Source organism: Acomys minous (assembly GCF_964271855.1).
Source record: "Acomys minous genome assembly, chromosome: 2".
NCBI classification, from domain to species: Eukaryota; Metazoa; Chordata; class Mammalia; order Rodentia; family Muridae; genus Acomys; species Acomys minous.
This window is the reverse complement of record NC_140484.1, coordinates 20,934,428-20,956,384: the sequence shown is the minus strand read 5'-3', so window position 1 is coordinate 20,956,384 and position 21,957 is coordinate 20,934,428. Positions and strand designations below refer to the sequence as shown.

The 21,957-nt window shown below is 36.9% G+C and overlaps 1 protein-coding gene across 1 annotated transcript; it reads left to right on the top strand.

The window, feature by feature from the left end:
* The first annotated feature begins 319 nt into the window (after positions 1-319).
* On the top strand, positions 320-15,638 carry LOC311582173 (cytochrome P450 2C50-like). The gene is made up of 9 exons (XM_084755019.1): positions 320-521; positions 1,524-1,686; positions 1,852-2,001; positions 2,265-2,425; positions 3,559-3,735; positions 8,052-8,193; positions 9,241-9,428; positions 13,319-13,460; positions 15,171-15,638. Exons 1-9 carry the CDS (start codon positions 354-356, stop codon positions 15,350-15,352), a joined length of 1,473 nt encoding a protein of 490 aa, XP_084611145.1. The 5' UTR covers positions 320-353; the 3' UTR covers positions 15,353-15,638.
* The last annotated feature ends 6,319 nt before the right edge of the window (positions 15,639-21,957 follow it).

Sequence of the window (21,957 nt, the reverse complement as noted above, 5' to 3'; positions counted from 1 at the left end):
TGGCCAACACAGTTCACAACACCGAAGTGAAAATACGAGGAGAAAGAGGTTCCTCTGTATATTAAGATCACAAAGAGAAAAATGGAATAACTAACTCTGGAAGTGAAATACTCAAAAACAGATAAAGCACACAAATTTCATGACAAAACAGATCAGAAGATCTTTACCAAAAAAAAAAAAAATACCTAAGCGACTGTTTGTCTAATCATTGGAACAAAGTCTACTTGGCTGAGACTTAAAGCCTGTGAAGTTAATGGTCAACGATGGCCAAAAGTACAACATGTTGATTCTGCAGCTGCATTATAAAAGCTCTGTGATGCCTGTTCACATCTGTGTCAGGAAGAAGGGTCCCCATGGAGCCAGTTGTGGTCTTGGTCGTCACTCTGTCCTGTCTGCTTCTCCTCTCACTCTGGAAACAGAGCTCTGAGAGAAGGAAGCTCCCTCCTGGCCCCACTCCTCTCCCAATTATTGGCAACATCCTCCAGATAGATGTGAAGGATATTTACCAATCCTTCACCAAGGTAAGTATGCTTTATGCTTCTCTAGTCACAGTGCTTTCAACAAAATTCTATCACTGGAAAAAATATTGTTTATAATAGTTCATAAAATAAAATACTGTAACATTGTATGTCTTTTCTGCCTTTTACCTCAGATAATTTTAAAGTTATGCTTCTTCAAATCCTTATTTCATAACAGTTTTAATTATTCCATTCAATATTTCAGAATTTTAGACATGCCTTGTTATTTGATGCTCAATTCTGAAAAACTAACTTGTGCCTAGTATGAAGTAAAATCTATGGGCATGAACTCACACTAGAAAGGAAAGCAATAAACACTCTGTAAAGCCATATGTGGTAGATTCCCAATCTTATTACTTACAGAACATGTCCCTTGATCCAAGGCCGCTTCACGGTGATGTATTTTCCACACATGCTGCATTCTGCAGTGCAGCTTCTATGATGTGTGCTCTCTGTAGTTCTGTAAAAATTGACAAAAACACGGATGCATTAATTTGTGGTAAATGAAGATTTTGTATCTCTTTTCTTCATTGTGAGGTTCTGTAGTTTTCACAGGAGGAGTTTCATATCTTATTCTGCATCAATCATATGACTGTTGATGTCTATTTCAGTATAAAATGTGCATGAAAGTAGTGCTCAAGCATCCAATAGTACATAAACAGATGATAAATTTGGAGTCTTTACTTGTTTGCAATACGGCCCTATAATGAACATAGGATCTTCTTCCTTCCATTTCTTTACTAGATTAGACCTGAGAGCACCTAAATATCTTAGTGTGGTATAAAATTTTATCATGTTCTATGTGTCAATCCTCTTTGTGAATTCCTGCCATACTATAGGATATCCACAAGTAATTATTCTCAAATTGTAATGTATAACAACTTCAAATTGAGATATTCTTGATAAAATAGCATATTACAAGAATATTATCAGTTAAAAATGTTTGAAATAGTGGAGAAGAAGGTGACCTTCTTTTTAAAATGTATATTTCCTTTCTGTTTTTAGTTATCAAAAGCTTATGGCCCTGTGTTCACTCTGTATTTGGGAAGGCAGCCCACTGTGGTGTTGCATGGCTATGAGGCAGTGAAAGAAGCTCTGATTGATCATGGGGAAGAATTTGCTGGAAGAGGAAGATTACCAGTGATTGATAAGGTTGCAAATGGCATGGGTAAGTGTGCATGTGCTTATGTGTGGCTGGGCAGTGTGTGTAGTCAGTTGGAGGGTGGAAAGCAGAGACGGGGTAGGCACCCTTTGAGACTTTATGGGGACCACTAGTTATCTCCTTATCCTATCTATGCTATATGTTCTCTCTTGTCTCTTCCCTTATTTTCAGGCATTGTATTTAGCAATGGGAATATATGGAAAGACACGAGGCGCCTTTCACTCATGACCTTGCGGAATTTGGGCATGGGGAAAAGGAGCATTGAGGAGCGTGTTCAAGAGGAAGCTCAGTGCCTTGTGGAGGAACTGAGGAAAACCAATGGTGAGTGCAGCTTGAGAATCTCACTTTTACTTCTTGAATCTAGGTACAGGTGTATGCATCATGTTGTTCCTATCCTCTTCTGAGCATTTTTCTTAATGAGATTTATAGGTCTGATGTTAAGGCTGCAATGCACTTCCAATCCATGCAGTTCACTTGGGACAACTGTAGTTTAAAACAGCTAAAGTAACTTACCATGTTAACAAGGGCAAAGTGCGTGCTATGGATATTTTAATAGTATTTTACAATTGTTTCCAATTCCTCAGGCTCACCCTGTGATCCCACCTTCATCTTGAGCTGTGCTCCCTGCAATGTCATCTGCTCCATTATATTCCAGAATCGTTTTGATTATAAAGATGAAGATTTCCTTAACTTGATGAAAACAGTGAATGAGAACGTCCATATTCTGAGCTCACCCTGGTTGCAGGTGAAGTCACAATCCATTCTTTCTGAAAACACTCTTGTATTCTTTCTTTCTCAAATGCTACAGGGACCAAGTACTGAGGTGACCAGACCTCACAGTCCTTACTAACATGTGATGGAAAAATATTTGGAGAAAGCACTAAACCTTTTCCTCTTCAAAAACAAACCAAGAGAAAAAATAATAAATAAATGGATAAATAAATAAATAAATAAATAAATAAATAAATAACAAAACCAAGAAAGGAGAATGCCATGATGGCTTTAACCTGATAGCTTCCTGTCTATTGATCTCACTATTAATGTCCACAAGGCTCTTTTATAAAATACTGTATTTAATTCTAGGAATCTGGCTAGAAAAATCATAGAACAACCTTCTAGTATGCACATTTATTGGCCTCATTTTAACAATTACACACATCCTCATCATATTACCAGGATGTAATATCTTAGACTATTTTCTTAAAGGAGAAAGAATATATATGTTAATGAAAGATTGCAGTGAATTCTCAGTTGTTTCAGTGGTTTGATGCATCAGTTAGAATCCTAGGTGACAGGGTAAGAGGAAGAAGTGACAAGGTGAATGATCTCATTTTGTGTGAATCATAAACATCTTCCCAGAATTTTCTTTGGCTGAACTACCCTTTCATGCACACTGCATAAAGAAGGAATTCATGAGAAATTCCCAAGGGTTTGGTATGCAATTTATTTTAAGTCATATACTGTATTTGTGTAGAAAGCTGTTTCATAGGAATAAAATCTTCAGGGACTAAATTTCTTCACTAAGTAACGTCCACCCAACTGTCTTAACTTCTACTGTCTTCCTAAGTGTGAGTGTAAGTAATTTACATAACATGCCATTTCAGCCTTGTAGAACAGAGTTTATTTTGAGCTATCAAAGAACTGACATGAGTTTACTTCACGCTAAAAAGAGATGTAAGAGTAGAAATTTTACTATGATCTTTGATCATTTGGGCAGAAATTTCTCCATGAAATATCTCTATTAGAATATACAGTTGCCATCTCCTTAGATAAATTTCAAACATAGCTTAATATATTAGTGAAAGCAGTCAAGTGATATGCTATAAATATATTTTAATTCATTCATTACAATTTAGAAAATCTTACATTTCCTCGTAGGTTTGCAATGCATTCCCCATTCTGCTTAATTTTTGTCCAGGAAGTCATAACACATTTTTTAAGAATTACATTTATATAAGAAGTTACCTTTTGGAGAAAATAAAAGAACATGAAGAATCATTGGATGTCACAAATCCTCGGGACTTTATTGACTATTTCCTAATTAAAGGAAGACAGGTAAAGGGTTAATATAACTTTGTATAATTACTGAATTGATCAAGGTCTTTATAGTTCATTGAATACTTAATAACTTGCCAATAATTTTTAAAATCATGCAAGCATCATTTGAAAAACAATTTTGTGTTTATTATTTTGTTTGAATATGCCTGGAAGAAGGAGAACAAATTTGTTTATTATGCACATTGGCCCTGGTGTTTAAATTACAAACAAAAAAAGAAGTGTGAAAACAGCCTAGTGACTATAAAGGCAACACAAAAGGTAGATAAGGTGAAACAAATCCGAGTCATACATCATAAATTGTCCTATGTTTTTTGTTGTTGACTTTATATTCCAGCTCAGGGCCCATCTCTTGTCACATACTGGTCCCACCCTGGGTCACTCATACTCCCTCACTCCATCCCTTAATCCTCAGATAGAGGAGCACTCCTTTCTTAATATCTGACCTCAGCCTTTCAAGTCATATCTGGAATGCCGATGTCTTCTCCCTCTGTGTTTCATGGCAAGGCTTCCCTGACACGGGGAAGTGATCAACATGTTGACATTTTGATGGGAATTGCATTAAATCTGTAGATTGCTTTTGGGAAGATGACCATTTTTACTGTGTTCATCCTGCTGATCCATAAGCATGGAAGAACTTTCCATCTTCTGGTAAGAATTGTCCTGTCTGAACATGAACATAAGTGTCATTGTCACCCTATTGTAGATCACTTGCATAGATTTTAATGTGCAGTAATATACATTTAATACAGAATAAATATAATCTTTACATACTTGTACTGATAAACTCTACAGGGCATTTCAAAGGAAATTAATCATTCATGGAGAGGTATACGATAGAAAGAGTGGATAGAAGAACAAGTGAAAATCTGAGTATTGTTTCCACTGATTTTGCCCAAGAGGGGTTAGAAATAGATATTATTTGAGTTTGCTGTCAGTGTAAATATTGGCAATTGTGTAATTTAGAAAAACAAAGATTCATAGAGTTTCTGTCTCACACTCATTTAAAAATAACCAATCGATGATAAACATTCATGTTTATTGGAGGGAATCAGTTCTACTCCCTTTATGTCTATTTGTCTCCTTTGCTTGTGGCCCAGTGATCCAAGGTGTTCATACCTGACACACTTTAGAAATATTTAAAATGTACATTCTTCAACTTCAGTTCTTGTTTTTGCCAGACTGTTTGACCATCCTTGGCCCTTTCCATTTCCATTTGAAATCCAACATATGTCACCAGTTTCTATGAAGAAACCAATGGGGATTTATATAAACAGTAATTGAACTTAATTGCTCAATAACTGTAGGGACATATGCCATCTTTAAAACAGATAACATTGACATATAGAGAAAATCATCATATTTTGTGTCACTGTGGGAGTACTAAATGCATTTGCAAATACTACTCCTAACGCTATCCAGTTTCAAATACAATATCACTCTACAAAACATCGCAGCCACTAACAATTACTCCACAAACTGCACATTATTAGTAGCTGGGGAGTGGTTTCTGACTTTCTAGACTTCCCTGTGTCTCTCTGACAGAGTACACTGACATCTACACCTGCCCTTTCTACACCAGAAACTGGAACATGTAATTCTGGAACCTTCTGGATTTAAAAATCAAAGTTATGTGACCAGATGCTATTCTGATGGCTCTACGTTTAGGAGTGACTTGGTCTTTCCTACGGCATTTATTGTCATTTCTTTAATCTCTGGTTTTAATATTTTAACTTGGCAGATTCTTTTCTGATACTTCGTATTTCAAAGTCTGTGGATCTTTTCTACATATATTGGTATCTCCATTTCTGAATTTCTTCTAAGATATTCTAAAGAACATTCTTTTTGTCTTTGCTGGATTTCTTTTCCTTCTATGCACTTATTTTGAAAGTAGGATCTTTACATGTTAGCCAACTGCTCTTCTATTTTCTGTTTATATTCATTTTAAAATTCATTATTGGATTTTACAGAGTCATCCATCTACTCTACTACATTTTTTACTTGTTTTTGGTCAAATTTCTTGAAAAATATCTATATCAATTTTTAAATATTTTATTTAAATGAAATATAATTATATCACTTCGGGTAAGCCTCTCCTACCAACATTTGACATGGCAAATGTTTTGATCTCTTGAAATTCATGATCTCTTATCATTTAACTGCTATTAGTGTGTGTGTGTGTGTGTGTGTGTGTGTGTGTGTGTGTGTGTGTTCGTGTGCGCACGCACACATGTATGTGTGTTGTATATATAAATGCACTCAGCTGGGTTTACTTAGCGCTTCTTGTATGTATATATTTTAGGACTTGTCCTTTAAGGTGGGATAGCACTTTAGGATGTTCAGTCCTGAGAAAGTTTTTAATTGCCTGAGTCTTTCCAGCTTGGAATCTTACTCATCAACCTCATCATTTCAACTGATGTTATTGTTGTTCAGGTCTGGTTTCACCAACCATGTTTTTGAGATTTTGTGGAGGTAACTTCCCTGTCTTATCTACAAGATGCAATCTTGCAGAAGACATTCTCTTCCTATGGCTCTTAAATTATTCTTTCCCTATTTCCAAGATGTACTCTGAGTTTTAATTGTAAGAGTTGTACATACATACTATAAATCAGGTCAAGAGCTCCCATACTCAGTTTACTCTGCAATTTTACTAGGTGATAATTTCTCCTATTGCTCTACAAGGAAGATTTACTGATGAGATAGATGTAAAAGCTACACTATCTCTTGGTATTAGGAAGTTTACTTATAACACAGTTAACAATTTTATGTTTATGAACTATTACCTCACTAGAATAGTTCGCTAAGTTTACAGTTATAGCATGAATTCCCTATTGTTAAGAAATCCTTAAAGCCACATAGACACTGGTAGGGCACTGATCAGATATAACTACCATAATTTTACCATTGTATGTCTATATGTTTTAACATGTGGAAATAAAATTATTAGGTTTTAGTGCAAGATTTAGGTTAATTTGAGGTTAAATTTTATACAAGCTATGCCATGTTTACAGTTAGAAAGTGACATGAAGCGGTATTACAAAGGGAAATGAGTGTATTTGCCTGGCAGGTATCAGTACAGAGAAGGTTAATGGTTCTAATAGTGTTGGTTATACAATGTCAGGTGCATTAGAGGCCATCTAGAGATTATGAAAACACAATGAAAGTGATCCCTAGAAATAACCTGATGTTTTATCTATTATCTCTTGTCTGAACATTTGAAGCCATAACTTTGTTAATAATCCTGTAGAATATCATCTTCTAATCCTCATGTATTTTGTTACTCCCTATCTCTCTGTTATCCCCTGATGGCCTTGAGAGGTTCTCACTCTTTGTGTATCACCTGTGTCTCCTCATTTTATAAAGTTATTTTATCCTTCACTTTTGCACATACCATGTTGCTAGTTGATGTCCATAGGAAAAGGGCCCAGGTCACCTTGATTGTGCAGATCTACTCTTGATAGCTTTTATTGTTTATCTCTTTTACACACTTTGAAATTTTTAGTGAGTCTACAGCAATATGAGTCCATGAATAACTTTAATAAACTCTTAATACAAAATTTTTCATAAGGGCATGAGACAGATAACATTATTATAATTTCCCTCTTGATATTTATTAAATTATGTTTCATCAAAAATAAAAGGAAATCTAGTTATAAATGTTTAAGGAAATCAAGGTGGCACAGGTTTTAATCTCAGTACTCGGGAGGCAGAGGCAAGTGGATCGCTGTGAGTTCGAGGCCACCCTGGTCTACAATGTGAGTCCAGGACAGCCAAGGCTACGCAGAGAAACCCTGTCTTGAAAAACCAAAAAAAAAAAAAAATCAAGAATCTATAGAACTCAAGTGCAAAGAGACTTTTGCACCACAGTGTTTGTATAGCAGAGTAGACTTAGAGCTTTAGACTCAAGTGACTGTCAATGTTCTTATTCAAAGTAGAATTTCTTTTTATAAATGATTCTCCTTTTGCCCAGATAGGATATAAGATGCATACATCCATCCTCACATATGTTTTAACAAGATAAAAAGACACTGACAAATATTGTCTATGCACTTAGATATCAAGCATTGTGTACAGACACACTCACACATGAATAGATAATATGAGGAGTATAATTTTGGACAAACAAGAAATATAGATATAGAAAATAAAATAAAGGCCATTACACTACAGTCTTTGAGATGTTACATTAGTTTCCACCACAGCTGTGCATTTACAGGTTCTGTGTCATTGATAAAATAAGATTCCAGTACTGTAAATTTCTTGTATTTCAGTGTTCCATTAATATACATATATATTATTGTATCAAACATTCTTAGGAAAATCACAATCAACTGTTGAACAATACACATGAACACCTGGCAACAATAGTGAATGATTTGTTTGGTGCTGGGACAGAGACAACAAGTGCAACCATGAGATATGCTCTCCTGCTCCTGCTGAAGCACCCACATGTCACAGGTGAGGGGGACACAGGTGATGACTGACAGTGTTCTATAAGATGCAGACAAGAGCCCACAAGAGTGCTGCGTGTTGTTATTCAGCATCTCAGTTTGTATCCTTCTGTTCCTCTGGATGTAATGAGGAGGATGACTGAGAAAAATAAACAGACCATACCTGTAGAAAAAGTCATCAAAGCTGGTCCAGGGTTTGGGTTCCAAGGTAGGTAATTGATTGTAGCCACCACTTGCACATATTGCAAGGTGATTGCATATTGCTTTGTTCCCCAGGTTGAGTATTTGGGGGCAAAAAAATAGTTGCTTGAAGCAGGTGATTTACATAGTGAAAGGATAGCTGGAGTAACATTGCATACTACACATACACAGACATAACTTAAAAATATAGAATTTTGACAAATTTGACAATTTAAAAGTTGATGTCATAAACCTGTGTCATTACAGTTCTGTATATGTAAATTCACTCTTAATTATGGCATACATGCTCTGAGGCACAGTTCATGCCCTGGATAGACTTGCATTAGTACAACAAACATGTCACATTTCCCAGAACACATGTAAAATTGCCTTACATGGTGGCACACACCTCTTATCTCAGCACAGGAGAGCTGGAAACAGAACTGAGCTGTGCACTGGGTAGAGGGTCTAACCTAATCACTTCATTCTTGTTTCTCTGACCCTGAGAAAATACAAGGGGAATGACTCCTGCATAACAACATCCGAGAATGTCACCCTGCACCTATATATACCTGATTAAGTGTATGCAAATGCACATGTACAAATATGTGCATGCACCACACATAGGCACATTTTTACACACAAGTACAACTATTTAGTAAGAGAATGGTATGAATACAATCTGTGTGTGTGTGTGTGTGTGTGTGTGTGTATGTGTGTGTATGTGTTTGTAGATTCATTAGTGGTCTCTTAAATTTTTGTATTAATAAATAACACTTTGGGACACCATCATTATGCCCTGGATAGACGTTTATTGCTGTCAATAACATGTCACTTGGCTCTTTTTACAACGTATCTTACTGTAACAAACTAGCTAAAGTCCAGGAAGAGATTGACCGTGTGATTGGCAGACACCGCAGCCCCTGCATGCAGGACAGGAGCCAAATGCCCTACACAGATGCCATGATTCATGAGGTTCAGAGATTCATTGACTTCGTCCCCAACAGCCTGCCCCATGCAGTGACCTGTGATGTTAAATTCAGGAACTACCTCATCCCCAAGGTAAACTTGTCTCTTTGCTGTGTCTCTGTGTTCTTGATGGCCCCAGGATCACAGTGTAGGACTAGTACATGAGTCACACAGCACTACAGGTGGCTTATAATGCCTCATGGTTGGATGGTAGCTCTACAGCAGTCAGACACTTAGTAGCCGCACTTCCCCATTTGTTCTGCCTTTCAAATAGATGAGTAAAGCTTATTTTACAACTTTCTGTCAGGTTCTCCAATGATTCCTTTAAAAATATAAGCATTGTTTGAAATTTACCAATTAAATGGAAAAAGCTTATATCCTGAATTCTTCAATTTATCAAACATGTATGCCATTCATTTACTTGGAATTTTTTTCTTTACAGTATTTTCTAATCAATGGTGTAGCTTGGAAATATATCCTTAGACTTTTCCTGGGCAATTAATGCTCTGTAGTTATAATTTTCTAATACTTCTGCTTCTTCCTGTATGGTTTTTCGAAAATTGCATTGATCATTTTGTTCTTCTTGCTTTAATTACTGTTGAAATTTTTACTAATTGTTCTTAATGATTTATCTATGGATGCAGGTTGCATTGCATGGTGTTTTCTGATTTAACATTTCTATGTGGGTCTTCATATTCTTGTCATCATGTCTGCATATGTTATTGTTGTAGCAGTTGGTAAGTTATAGATAGCACTCAATAGATTTTTTTTAATTTATACACTCACCAAAATCCAATGATGATAAGACTTAATTAAGCCAGTAGAAACATGGGTTCAAATAGAGAAGAGAATGTAGTACAATGGTGTAGTTATTTATTTCTTATGTATTTTTGGTTGTAGTTTGACCAGTTGGGGTGAAGTTTTCCTTCTAGTAACTTCTGTAAAGCCGGATTTGTTGCTAGGTACTGTGTGAATTTGTTTTTGTCATGGAATATCTTGTCTTCACCTCCAATGGTTATTGATAATTTTGCTGGATATAGTAGTCTTGCCTGGTATCTGTGTTCTCTTAGCGTTTGCAGAACCTCTGTGCAGGCCCTTCTGGCTTTCATGGTCTCTGCTGAGAAGTCAGGAGTGATTCTGATAGGTTTGCCTTCATATGTTACTCGTCCTTTTTCTCTTGCCGCTTTTAATATTTTTTCCTTGTTCTGTAAATTTTGTGTTGTTATTATTATGTGGCAGGAAGATTTTTTTTTTGGGTCTATTCTATTTGGTGTTCTGTAGGCCTCTTGTATGTTCGTATGCATCTCCTTCTTCAAATTGGGGAAATTTTCTTCTATTATTCGGTTAAAGATATTTTCTGGGCTGTGGAGTCGGTTGCCTTCTCTTTCCTCTATCCCTATTATTCTCAAGTTTCGTCTTTTCATGTTGTCTTTTATTTCATGAACGCTTTGTGTCAGGAACTTTTCAGATTTAGCATTATCCTGGATGATTGTTTCCAATTGTGCGATTGTATCTTCAAGTCCTGATATTCGTTCTTCCATTTCTTGCAATCTGTTAGATAAAACCACCTCTGAGATGTTTGCTTTCTTTTCTGATGCTTCTCGATCACGTTTTTCTTCCGTGCGTTCTTTTATGATATCTTCCATTTTTATCTTCAGGTCTTGAACTGTTTTAATAATTTCCTTCATCTGGTTATTTGTGTTTTTCTGAAATTCTTCAAATGCCTCTTTATATGACTCTTAAGTCATCAGCCCTCTTGTTTGCTTCCTCCTGCATTTGTTTACAAAATTTATTTGTTTCTTCCATTATCATCTTACTTACTAAGGATTTGAGGTGGTTTTCATGTATATCCATTGTTGTTGGGTTCTCCAGGTTGTTTTCATTAGGATTGCTGGGATCTGGAGATGCCATCCTGTTTTGGTTTTTGTTAGCATTCTTTCGTTGTCCCCTTGTCATTTTGGTGACTCTAATGTTGGGAGGTGGTTTGTAGTGACCTTCCCTGTTTGGGAGTGGATAGTTGATGTCTGATTATAGGTAGGGTGCCCTTACCTGTGGGGAACAGGGAGTACTTCCCTGAACCAGGCTGGTGATTCAGATTCTACTCCTGTAGATTTTTCTCAACACCTTAGGCTCGAGGCTGAGTCATGCGAAGTAGGTTTCTGTTTGGGCCTTTTCCCCTTACTGCTGTATCTCAAGTCAGCAGTATTGGGATCTAGAGTAAGGTCAGCACACAAGCTCTCTGGTTGTGTAGGTTGATCCCAGCTGTCTGTCTTTCCTGTTGCTTTGTAGCCAAGACCCCAGGTGGATCAGATCTTCTGGGTTGTAGCTGTCTTTTAGCTCTGCCTCTACACTCTGTAGGAGCATCCAGCCTTTCCCATGAATTTGGGAGTTCTTGCTGGGTCTGTAGGAGCTGACACAGCTAGGATCTGCCTGTTGGAGATTACAGGATCTGTGCCTGTAACCATACGGTTTCAGGCCACTGGCAGTATCTGAGGAGGTAGCAGTTTCCACACCCCTGTATGCCAGGCCACTCCCAGCTTGCTATAAATTAGCAGTTATACCCTGCACGCATGAGCCACAGCTCCCTATATTGTGGGATACAGCTAGGGAGAGCCCAGTCAGAGCCAGCAGATCGTCCCCGTGGCTGGCGACAAAAGCCGCTTAGACCGCTCCCAGACGCTTTAAGGCAGCAGTTATTCCCTGCCAGCAAGGCCCACAGCTCCGGATAACGTGGGCGGTCCTAACGAGGGTGCGCAAGAATGCCCCCTGCTAGGTCTGTTGTTCGGGGAGAGCCCAGTCAGAGCCAGCAGCTCGTCCCCTCGGCTGGCGGCTGGCAACAAATCTCCTGTCTGCAACAGGTATGCCTATTTTGAATAAAGCTGCTAGGAACATAGTTGAGCAAATGGTTTTGTATGCTGGAACATCTTGTGAATATAGGTCTAGGAATGGTATGACCGGGTCTTGGTGTAGAACTATTCCTAATTTTCTGAGAAAGTTCCAGATTGATTTCCAAAGTGGTTTTAAAAGTTTGTGCTACCACCACAATGGAAGTGTGCTCAACTTTCTCCACATCCTTGCCAGCATGTGCTGTAACTTGACGATTTTATCTTAGCCATTCTAATAGTTATAAGATGAAATCACATAGTCGTTTTGATTTGCATTTCCCTGATTTCTAGAGACAGAGAGCATTTAAGTGTTTCTTGGCCATTCAATATTCCTCTTCTGAGAATTCTCTGTTAATTCTATTCCTCATTTCTAACTGGAGTGTTTGGTTTGGTGGTGTTTAGTTTCTTGAGTTACTTGTATATTTTGGATATTAGTCCTCAGTCAGATGAAGTATTGGAAAAGTTCTTTTCCCCATTCGTAGGCTGTTGTTTTGTTCTGTTGACAGTGTCCTTTGCATTGCAGAAGCTCTATGGTTTCATGACATTCCATTTACTAATTTTTTATCTTAGAGACACCTCTTGGTCTTAATTAAAGAAGTTGTCTCCTGTGCCGCTGAGCTCAAGGCTCTTCCTCAACTTGTCTTCTGACAGATTTAATGTGTTTGGTTTTATGTTGATATCTTTATTCCACTTGTACTTTAGTTTTGTGCAGGGTAATATATAAGGGTCTATATGCATTTTTCTACAAGTAGGCACACTGTTCCATGTGGAACCATAACCTATGTATTTCTAGAGACCACGTGATGAACTAGATCAACAGGTGGTGAGACATAGATGTTCAAACTTGAGGGTAAGGAAAAGAGAATCAGCAGCATTAGCAACAAATTTCCAAGTGCTGCCTATAAAAATCATAAAGGCACATTGGCCATATCACTGTGAATGATATCAGAGTTCGCCTTGCTCTTTACCTATTTGTTGTGTAGAAATGTCTTGGTTCATTGTACTTAAGTTTTTCTACAGAGCTAAAGGTCACCTGGGTTATTTTACGTTCATGTTTTAGGTCCCTGATATCTGTGTAACTTGAACATCTTGTTTCAGGGAACATCAGTAATAACATCACTGTCATCAGTGCTACGTGACAACAAGGAATTCCCCAACCCAGAGATGTTTGACCCTGGCCACTTTCTAGATGGAAAAGGAAACTTTAAGAAAAGCGACTACTTCATGCCTTTCTCAACAGGTAATACAAACTCATTTGCATGTGTCTGAATTATTCTTTCACTTCTTGTGATAAAATACCATTACAAAAACCAATTTTGGGAGGAAAGAGTTTATATTGTGTTACAACATAGAAAAGTCTGGGCAAGAATTCAAGTCAGAAACCTGGAGTCTGGAACTGTTGAAGAGGAGTAATACTTATCAGCTTCCTCAGCTTGTTTTTTAGTGACACCCATGACCACTATCCCAGAGGCATAACTGCCCACAGTAAGCAGGGTCCTCTCACACCAAAAATCAATCACAAACCGGGCTCAAAATCTAGCCTTTAGGGTAATCTGGCCAGGTGCTTTATGACTAGGGTTCTCTGTCCCCAAATGACACTCTCTTTGGTGAAGTTGACATATGATTGGACAGCATGCATGGTGCAAGGGAAGGACTTGGAAGGACTCTGGGAATGTGTTGGGACACACATGGTGGCTCCCATAAGGATGGTAGATTTTCAACTTCTTCATAATCAGGGGCATGATTCTGAGTGCCCCTGAACTCTCCTTGTTGAAACATCTTCCTGGCAAGATAAAAAAGTGAAACTGTAGTTGTGGCAAACTTTTATAATAAGTTAAGAAAACTATACAGTGTGCCATTTACATTCTTTCTGTAAATACAACACTGAGACACCAAAGAAGTCCTTATTACTTACTCCTGGAAAGTAAATATCATTTAGCCTTTGCTTTCTCACCACTGTTAATGGTTATTACCATAAATTTTTTTCTTCATTCTCTTTGCTGCTTCCACATCTCCTGGCTCAGTTAAGATGACACAATTTTCCACAAACATAGAAAACTTTTAAGTATCAAGCCCAGTCAGAAAAAATAGATGAGTAAACATGATGATACAGTGGGACAAGCACGGTGAGAAATAATCGCACACCACTAGCCAAGAGTGCAGCTACGGACAATTTCTGCACTCATATTTTCACGCCTTCATATATTAAGTATAAAGTGGAATAACATTTTAATTGATGACTCTGAGGCTGCTGCAGAGGACATCAGTGGTAGAGAAGAGAAACAAGAAAATGTAAATTTTTTAAATTATTATTGTTTTTAAATTGTATCCAATGCGTTTCAATCAAGTACACTCCTACTATATCACTCCAATACTCACATAAGTCACAGCACCATTCTCTCTCCTGACTTCACACACCCACTGAGTCTTCTAAGTGCAGCAACTGTCCATATAGCTATAGAGCCAAACATTGGTGATTGGGAAGGTACCAGAGACCACATCCATGCTTAAACTGGCTCTCCTTCTCCCAGTAGACATCAGCTTCCAATAACTTATCAGTTAGAGTGAAACTTTGTGCACATATTGCTAGAACTTGTTAGAATTTTGGCTGGAGTACGACAACATTGCTATAGCAGTAAGAATGGGTTTGGAGATATGGCTCAGCAGTTAAGATAACTTGTTGCTCTTGCAGAGGACCTGTAGAATGCCCTGCACCTATCTTTCTTAGCTTTTGCTAATTCCATAAGACCTTATGCTTTCTGAGAATTAGATAGGACCAACTTTTGTCATGTGAGGTCACCATGGATCCTCTCACCTATCCATCCATCTAACCACCCATTTGATTACTCAACAGTCACCCTTAATCTCCAATGATAGTTAACAAAACGTAGTGTCTGGTTTACACTACTACACAAAGAATACTGATCTCTTTGGTGTTTTTTTTCCCCAGGGAAACGCATTTGTGCAGGAGAAGGTCTGGCACGCATGGAGCTGTTTCTATTCATAACCACCATTTTACAGAACTTCAAGCTGAAACCTCTGGTTCACCCAAAGGACATTGATACAACCCCAGTGCTCACTGGATTGGCCTCAGTGCCTCCTCCTTTCAAGCTCTGCTTCATCCCTGTATGAAGATCAGATGTCTGTCCCCATCTGGGATATCTTCTGTGGTTACTCTGAAGCCTTCAATCACCTCCTTCCACAATGGGCACACTCTGCCTCTTCTCCACTCCTTTTTTTTTCTCTCCCTGATTCTCTCAGGTTCTGGGAACACACATTTTCCAATTTCCAGTTTCTGCACAAGCTGTGATGACATGTAACTGAACTCAGGCTAAATTTCGTTATATATGAGACATTATCACCATATTCTAGTTCAGTACTTCTGGATTTCCTTAATAATAAGCTTTTTATATTTTAATTGTCTCTATTCTCAGAGATTTCTTCCAAATCAGGTAAGAAATAAAAGAAAAAGGAGTTTCAACACCTCTTTCTGGGACACACACAGAGAAGTATAGAGGATGTAATAAGAGAGAGAATGAAAGGGAAGGCACCTCAGAAGCCTGCTTGCCACACGAGCCTGAGACCTAAAGTCAATTTGCAGTACACATCTCAAAGGCACAGCATTCAAATTGTGATTACTATACCATTCCTGGGGAGACAGAGATGGGAAGATTCCTTAGGCTCATTGTTCATCTGGTCCACCTCACTGTTCTATGGTGTCAAAACTGGGGTATATTCTGAACTTATGTTCCTTGGCCTAAGGACCAACTCAGTCATAGCTTCATTTCACTGCCACTAGCACATCCAAAGGTGGTAATGATGCAAGGTGTGTGTGTGTGTGTGTCCTGTGACTGTGCCAGTTTCCACCCAACACTGTGGCAGTTCTAAGTTCATCATCTATAAGCTTGGACCTAAGAATATGTAATGTCAACTCCTCTATTCAGTGTCTCATTGGGTTCTAGCAAATTCAAGGATGGTGGCAAGGATCCAAGGTTCTGTGCTAGCTACAACCAAGATGTAGAGTCTTGACCTTTATATTCAGGTCTAAAAAAGAGCAGGGGGCAGTTATAGTAGAAATTCATGGTTGCCTGGCTAACGTCACACCCGAAGGGCAACCTGAAGAAAGTGGACAGGGTGCAAGAGTTATGGTGTCACCATGACTGGATAAATGCTAAGTTAGAGTTCAAGGCATCAACCTAGTGTCATTTTGTTCACTTCTACTTGCTGAGTGCTGGGGTGTGGTGAAGTATTTATTCTTTTTAAAAAATATTCCTTTATTTTTAACAAAAACTTTTATATTGTTACACAGAAGTACAACAAACTACCTACAGCAAGAAGAAACATGATACACTTAGGAATTATATAAATGTTAATTCTTTGTGTTTTGGCTATTTGTATTTGGCCACCCTGAAGAAAATATCTTTCTTATCTTGGTGCATCTATAATTCTGAATGTAAATCAGTATCTATCATATTTCATCATTATCAACTTAAAACATCTATCTGGACCTGAAAACCTCTTAATCCATAAAAAACTATGCTTAATTCTAAAACTAAACTATCACATCTTCAAGCACATCAGAGTCTTGAGGAAGAATAAAATTGATTACCTGAGTGAACCAGAAGTACAGGTTAATAGCTTTTTAAATGAGAAGATGCCAGAGACAGTTGGCTACCTGTATAGTCAGGACAAACTCTCAATAATGTTGGGGCATCATTTTCCGCCTTCTGTCCCAATATATATGACCAACATATTGATAAGGTAATAGCTATTAAGGACTTGCATACCATCTCTTGGCAGAGTTTGGCTGTCAACTCTACCTGCATCTGAGCTTGACCCTCTTTAGGAAGACTTATGTCTGCTGTGGAAGGGAGGACATTTTGCCCAGTGGCTTGTTTGCCAATTTTGAAGGCATCTTTACAAGCCAGTTCTTTGATGCTCATCATCCTCTTTGATGTAGGCTGGTTGTTGTCAGGAGTTAAGCTCTCTCATTGTCAGTGAATCTTTAAAATAATAAAAATCATCTTTAAATCCCATATTCTGTAGGTCTCTGAGGGAAAGTCTTTATTTTTATATTCTTGAACATGGTTCCTGTCATTGTTACACTAAAATTGTGAATTCTTACCTGGCTTCCATACCTCTTTTTTGCATCATATTTTAATATTATATTTCTTTTTTACATAAACATTTATCTTATTACACATATATAAAATAAACTACATAAGCAAGAACAATGACAAAACAATCAGGAATTATATAAATGTTACATTCATAGTGATTTGGCTATTTCTATATAGCGACCTTGAAGACGTCTTTCCTCTCTTGGTGAGACTAAATTTCTGAATGTAAACCCTTATCTATCATATCTCATCTTTATCAACCTAAAACATCTAACTAGATCTAGAAACATCTTAAACCCTAAATAATTAAAATTAATTGTAAGACTAAACTATTTGATCTTCAACCCCATCAGAGACTTGAGAAGAAATAACACTTAATTAACAGAGTGAACAGGGAGTGCAGGTTAACAACTTCTGAAATTTAAAAAAAAAAATGAGAGAGACAGTTTGCTGCCTGAATAGTCACCCAAAATTCTCTTTAACATTGGAGCATCATCTTCACTCTCTGGCCCAATATATCTGGCAGACATGTTGGAGAGGCAGAAACTATAGTAAGATAATGTCTTCAAAAGCCTCAGACACCTACAGAATATGGCATTTAAAGATGTTTTTATTATTTTAAAGATTCTTTGACAACAAGACAGATTAACTCCTGAAAATATCCAGCCTACATCAAAGAAGATGATAAGCATCAAAGAACCTCATTATATAGATGGCTTCAAATGTGGAAAGGCAGCCACTGAGCAAAACGTCCTTGTTTCAGCCACAGACAGTTCTGCCTAAACACGGGCAAGCTTGGATTCAGGCAGAGTGGAAGGGCAACCTCTGCCAGGACAGGATAAGCTCCCATACCTCTTGAGAAAGATAGTTTTGTCTAACAATACCTACTCAAATACTTGGTGTACCATAGTGTGACCTTATTCATCATTCTTTGAGAACTTGTCTACGTATGTTGAGAGTTGCCAACTGTAAGTGCAAAGCTTAACAGATTAATGAAAGTGTTAAATAAAAGGTTAAAAATACCCAGTTTAGAACATTTTAGGTTAGTGTCTTCATTGACTCATCTTTGTGTTACAACACCTGTTGTAATTCCTCCCCCTTGCTATTTAGACACTCTCTCCTGTTCTCTATACTGACCATTCTGTTGTAGATACTCTGATGTCCTTTTTTGTAGTTATTTTCTTTCAATTTTTGTTTAAATTACACTTATTTTCCTGGAGAATCTCTTTTAATGTTAATGAGGGACTTCTTAATTGAGGATTTTAAGTATGATTAATTTCAGATGAGTTTTCATGTCACCATGATCTACACTAAGCAGTACCCCGAAAGTAGCGCAGTGTTTGCTATATGAATGTGGTCAGTGTTAAGCCCCATAGGATATTATAGTAAATGGTAATCCAAAAAAATCCCCCTAAACTCCAGTAATTTTAGGAAGAAGTGCTTACTATGGGTCTTATTTGCTTTACTGTCTTATAGGCAGAGGGTGTGAGTGGAGAGAGGAAATGTCAAAGTAAGACCAGTGAATACTGATAAAGGTAAATAGTGAGGGAAGTCCAACTAGAATAAGGATGGGAGGTCAAATGCTGTGGGAAGAACAGCAGTATTTGTCAAAGTGCAAACTGAAAAGAGAAAGGGAAAGAAATAAGTGAATCAAGACAGAAAAAGCAAAGAAATTAAAGATGTTCAACCATTCAATGAAAATGTGTACACAACATGCTCAAACTTATGGGACACAATGAGAGCAGCGTTAAAAGCTTATAGCACTGTTTACATAAAAAAGTTGGAGAGATCTTCTAGTAGCACTTAACACCACACCTCAAATCTCTAGAAAAATATTAATCACGCACAAGAGGAGTTGATTGGAAAAAAAATCAAGAAACAATAATCAATAGAAACAAAAAGAATAATACAAAGAATCTATAAAACAGTTTATTTTTTGAGAAAGTCAACTAGCTAGACAGACTTTCATCCAAACTAACTAAAAAGCAGAGAGAGAGAGAGAGAGAGAGAGAGAGAGAGAGAGAGAGAGAGAGAGAAACAGAGAGAGAGAGAATGTTCAAATTAACAATCTAGAAACATAAAGGGGACACAACAACAGACACTGAGGAATTCTAGAAAATCATAAAGACATGCCTTTAAAACCCATTCTTCACCTTAGTGGAAATTGTAAGAAATAAATATTTTTCTCTATAGGTAATATTTATGAGAGTTAAATGAAGATCAGATAGACAATTTAAGTGGAATTATAAGTCCTAATGAAGTGGAAGGCATCATTAAATATATCCCAAGGCACGATGGTTTACTGCAGAATTCTGGCAGACATTCAAAGATGAGTTAACAGTGATAGTTCTCCAATTATTCCACAAATGACACAGAAGGAATATTGTACCATTCACTTTATACAACAAAACTTACCCTGATATCCAAACCACAAAGATTCAGAAAAGTAAACCATTTACAAAACAATCTCCCTTATTGACAAAAATTCAAAATTATTCTCAACAAAATATGTTCAGAATGAATCCATGTACACATCAAAAACACCATCCACTGTGATCAAGTAGTCTTTATATCAGAAATTAAGGAATGGTTCAATATAAAAAATAAGTAAATGCAACGTACTATTTACATAAACTGAAAGACAAAAAAACCACATTATTATATCAAAGAAAAGACCCTTGACAAAATTCACCTCCTATTTATGACAAAAGTCCCAAAAAGATTGGGGATCTCATTCATATATATATGATATAAATATGTGCATATATATATATATATATCAGCATAAAAAAGGCATTTGGCAACAAGAGTAAGGCAACATCAACTTAAATACGCAGAAGGTCAAATCAATTCCACTACAATCAGTAACAAAAATAAGTTGTCCACTCTCTCCATATCTATTCAATATAATACCTTATGTCATTGCTAGAACAAAAGGACAGCTTTAGAAGGAAAATGGAATACAAAAAGGAAATCAGAGTACCATTATTTACAGGTGATATGATAATATGCATATGTGACCCAACATCAAATATTATAAAATATATTAGTAGTTATAACCAAACAAATGAAAATCTTTTATGATAATAATTCAAGTCTTTAATGAAAAAATTGAAGAAGATATCAGAAAATAGAAAGATCTCCTATGCTAATGGATTGGGAGAACCAACATAGTAAAAACTGCCATGCTCCAAAAACAGTCTTTAAGATTCAATGCAATCCCCATCAAAATTCCAATACAAATCTTCTCAGACCTGGAAAGGACAGTTATCAACTTCAGATGAAAAAACATAAAACTCAGAATGGCTTATAACTTCTTGAACAATAAAAAACTTTTAGCAGAATCACAATACCAGATTTTAAGTTGTACTACAGAGCTGGAGTAATAAAGGTCACATGGTATTGGCATTAAAAACAGACATGTCAACCATTGGAATCAAGTTAAGATGCAAACATAAACGCATACACATATGGACACCTGAGTTTCTTAATAAAGAAACAAGAGGAATACAGTGAAGAAAAACTTTTTTCAACAAATTGTGGTAGTCAAACTAGATGTCTGCATGTAGAAGAATGCAATATATATCCATACTTAGCACACAGGACAACAGTCAAGTCTAAGTGGATCAAAGACCTCAATATAAAACTAGATACACTGAACCTGAGAGAAGAAAATCGGGGAATAGCCTTAAACACATTGGCAGATGTATAGACCTTATGAAAAGAACACCTATAATGCAGACACTAAGGTCTGCATTTAATAATCACTAATAAGGACCTAATGAAACTGAAAAGTGTCTGTAAGGCATAGGAAACCATCTATTGAAAAAACTGTTACCTACATAATGGAAAAAGATTCTTTTTGCCAACTTCACATATAATAGAGGACTAATTCAAATATATATTTTTTTAAAACTATGGAAACTAGATATCAAAAATACAACATGATGCAATTAAAAAGCAGTGTACACCTCAGGTGTGTTGGTGCACACTTGCAATCCCAGCATGAAGGGAGGAAGAGATAGACATATTGCTGTGAGTTCTAGGCCAGTCTTCTTTCAAACTGAGTCCAGGACAACCAAGGCTATACTGAAAAACCACTGTGTCAAAACAAAACAAAAAATGAGGTATAGATAGATAGATAGATAGATAGATAGATAGATAGATAGATAGATAATCCTCATTACACAGATTACAAACATCTGAGAAACACTTTTTAAAATGTTCCACATCCTAGGCAACAAGAAAATGAAAACGAAAATTACATTGAGCTTCCCTCTTACACCTGTCAAGATAACTAAAGCATTAATACAGGTGACAGCTCATAGAGATAAAGATATAGAGGAAGAAAAACATTCCTCTATGCTGGTGCAAATATATGTAGTCACTATTGGAATCTATATGGTAGCCTCTCAGGAAAAAAAAGGGAATACATATACTTCAAGACCCAGCTATACTGTTCTTGGACATATACCCAAAGGACTCTCCATCCTACAGTCATGACACTTGTTCAACCATGTACATTGAAACTTAATCATGATAACAAAAAACTGGAAAGAACCCAGATGGCTCTCAGCAGAAGAGTTCTAAAGAGAAAGTAGTACATTTACATGGTGG

Excerpts from the sequence above, each read along its gene's own strand:
- LOC311582173 (XM_084755019.1), top strand. The coding sequence starts at position 354 with ATGGAGCCAGTTGTGGTCTTGGTCGTCACTCTGTCCTGTCTGCTTCTC. Across the intron at positions 1,687-1,851 it reads TAAGGTTGCAAATGGCATGG|GCATTGTATTTAGCAATGGG; the intron begins GTAAGTGTGCAT and ends CCTTATTTTCAG. Across the intron at positions 13,461-15,170 it reads CTTCATGCCTTTCTCAACAG|GGAAACGCATTTGTGCAGGA; the intron begins GTAATACAAACT and ends TTTTTTCCCCAG.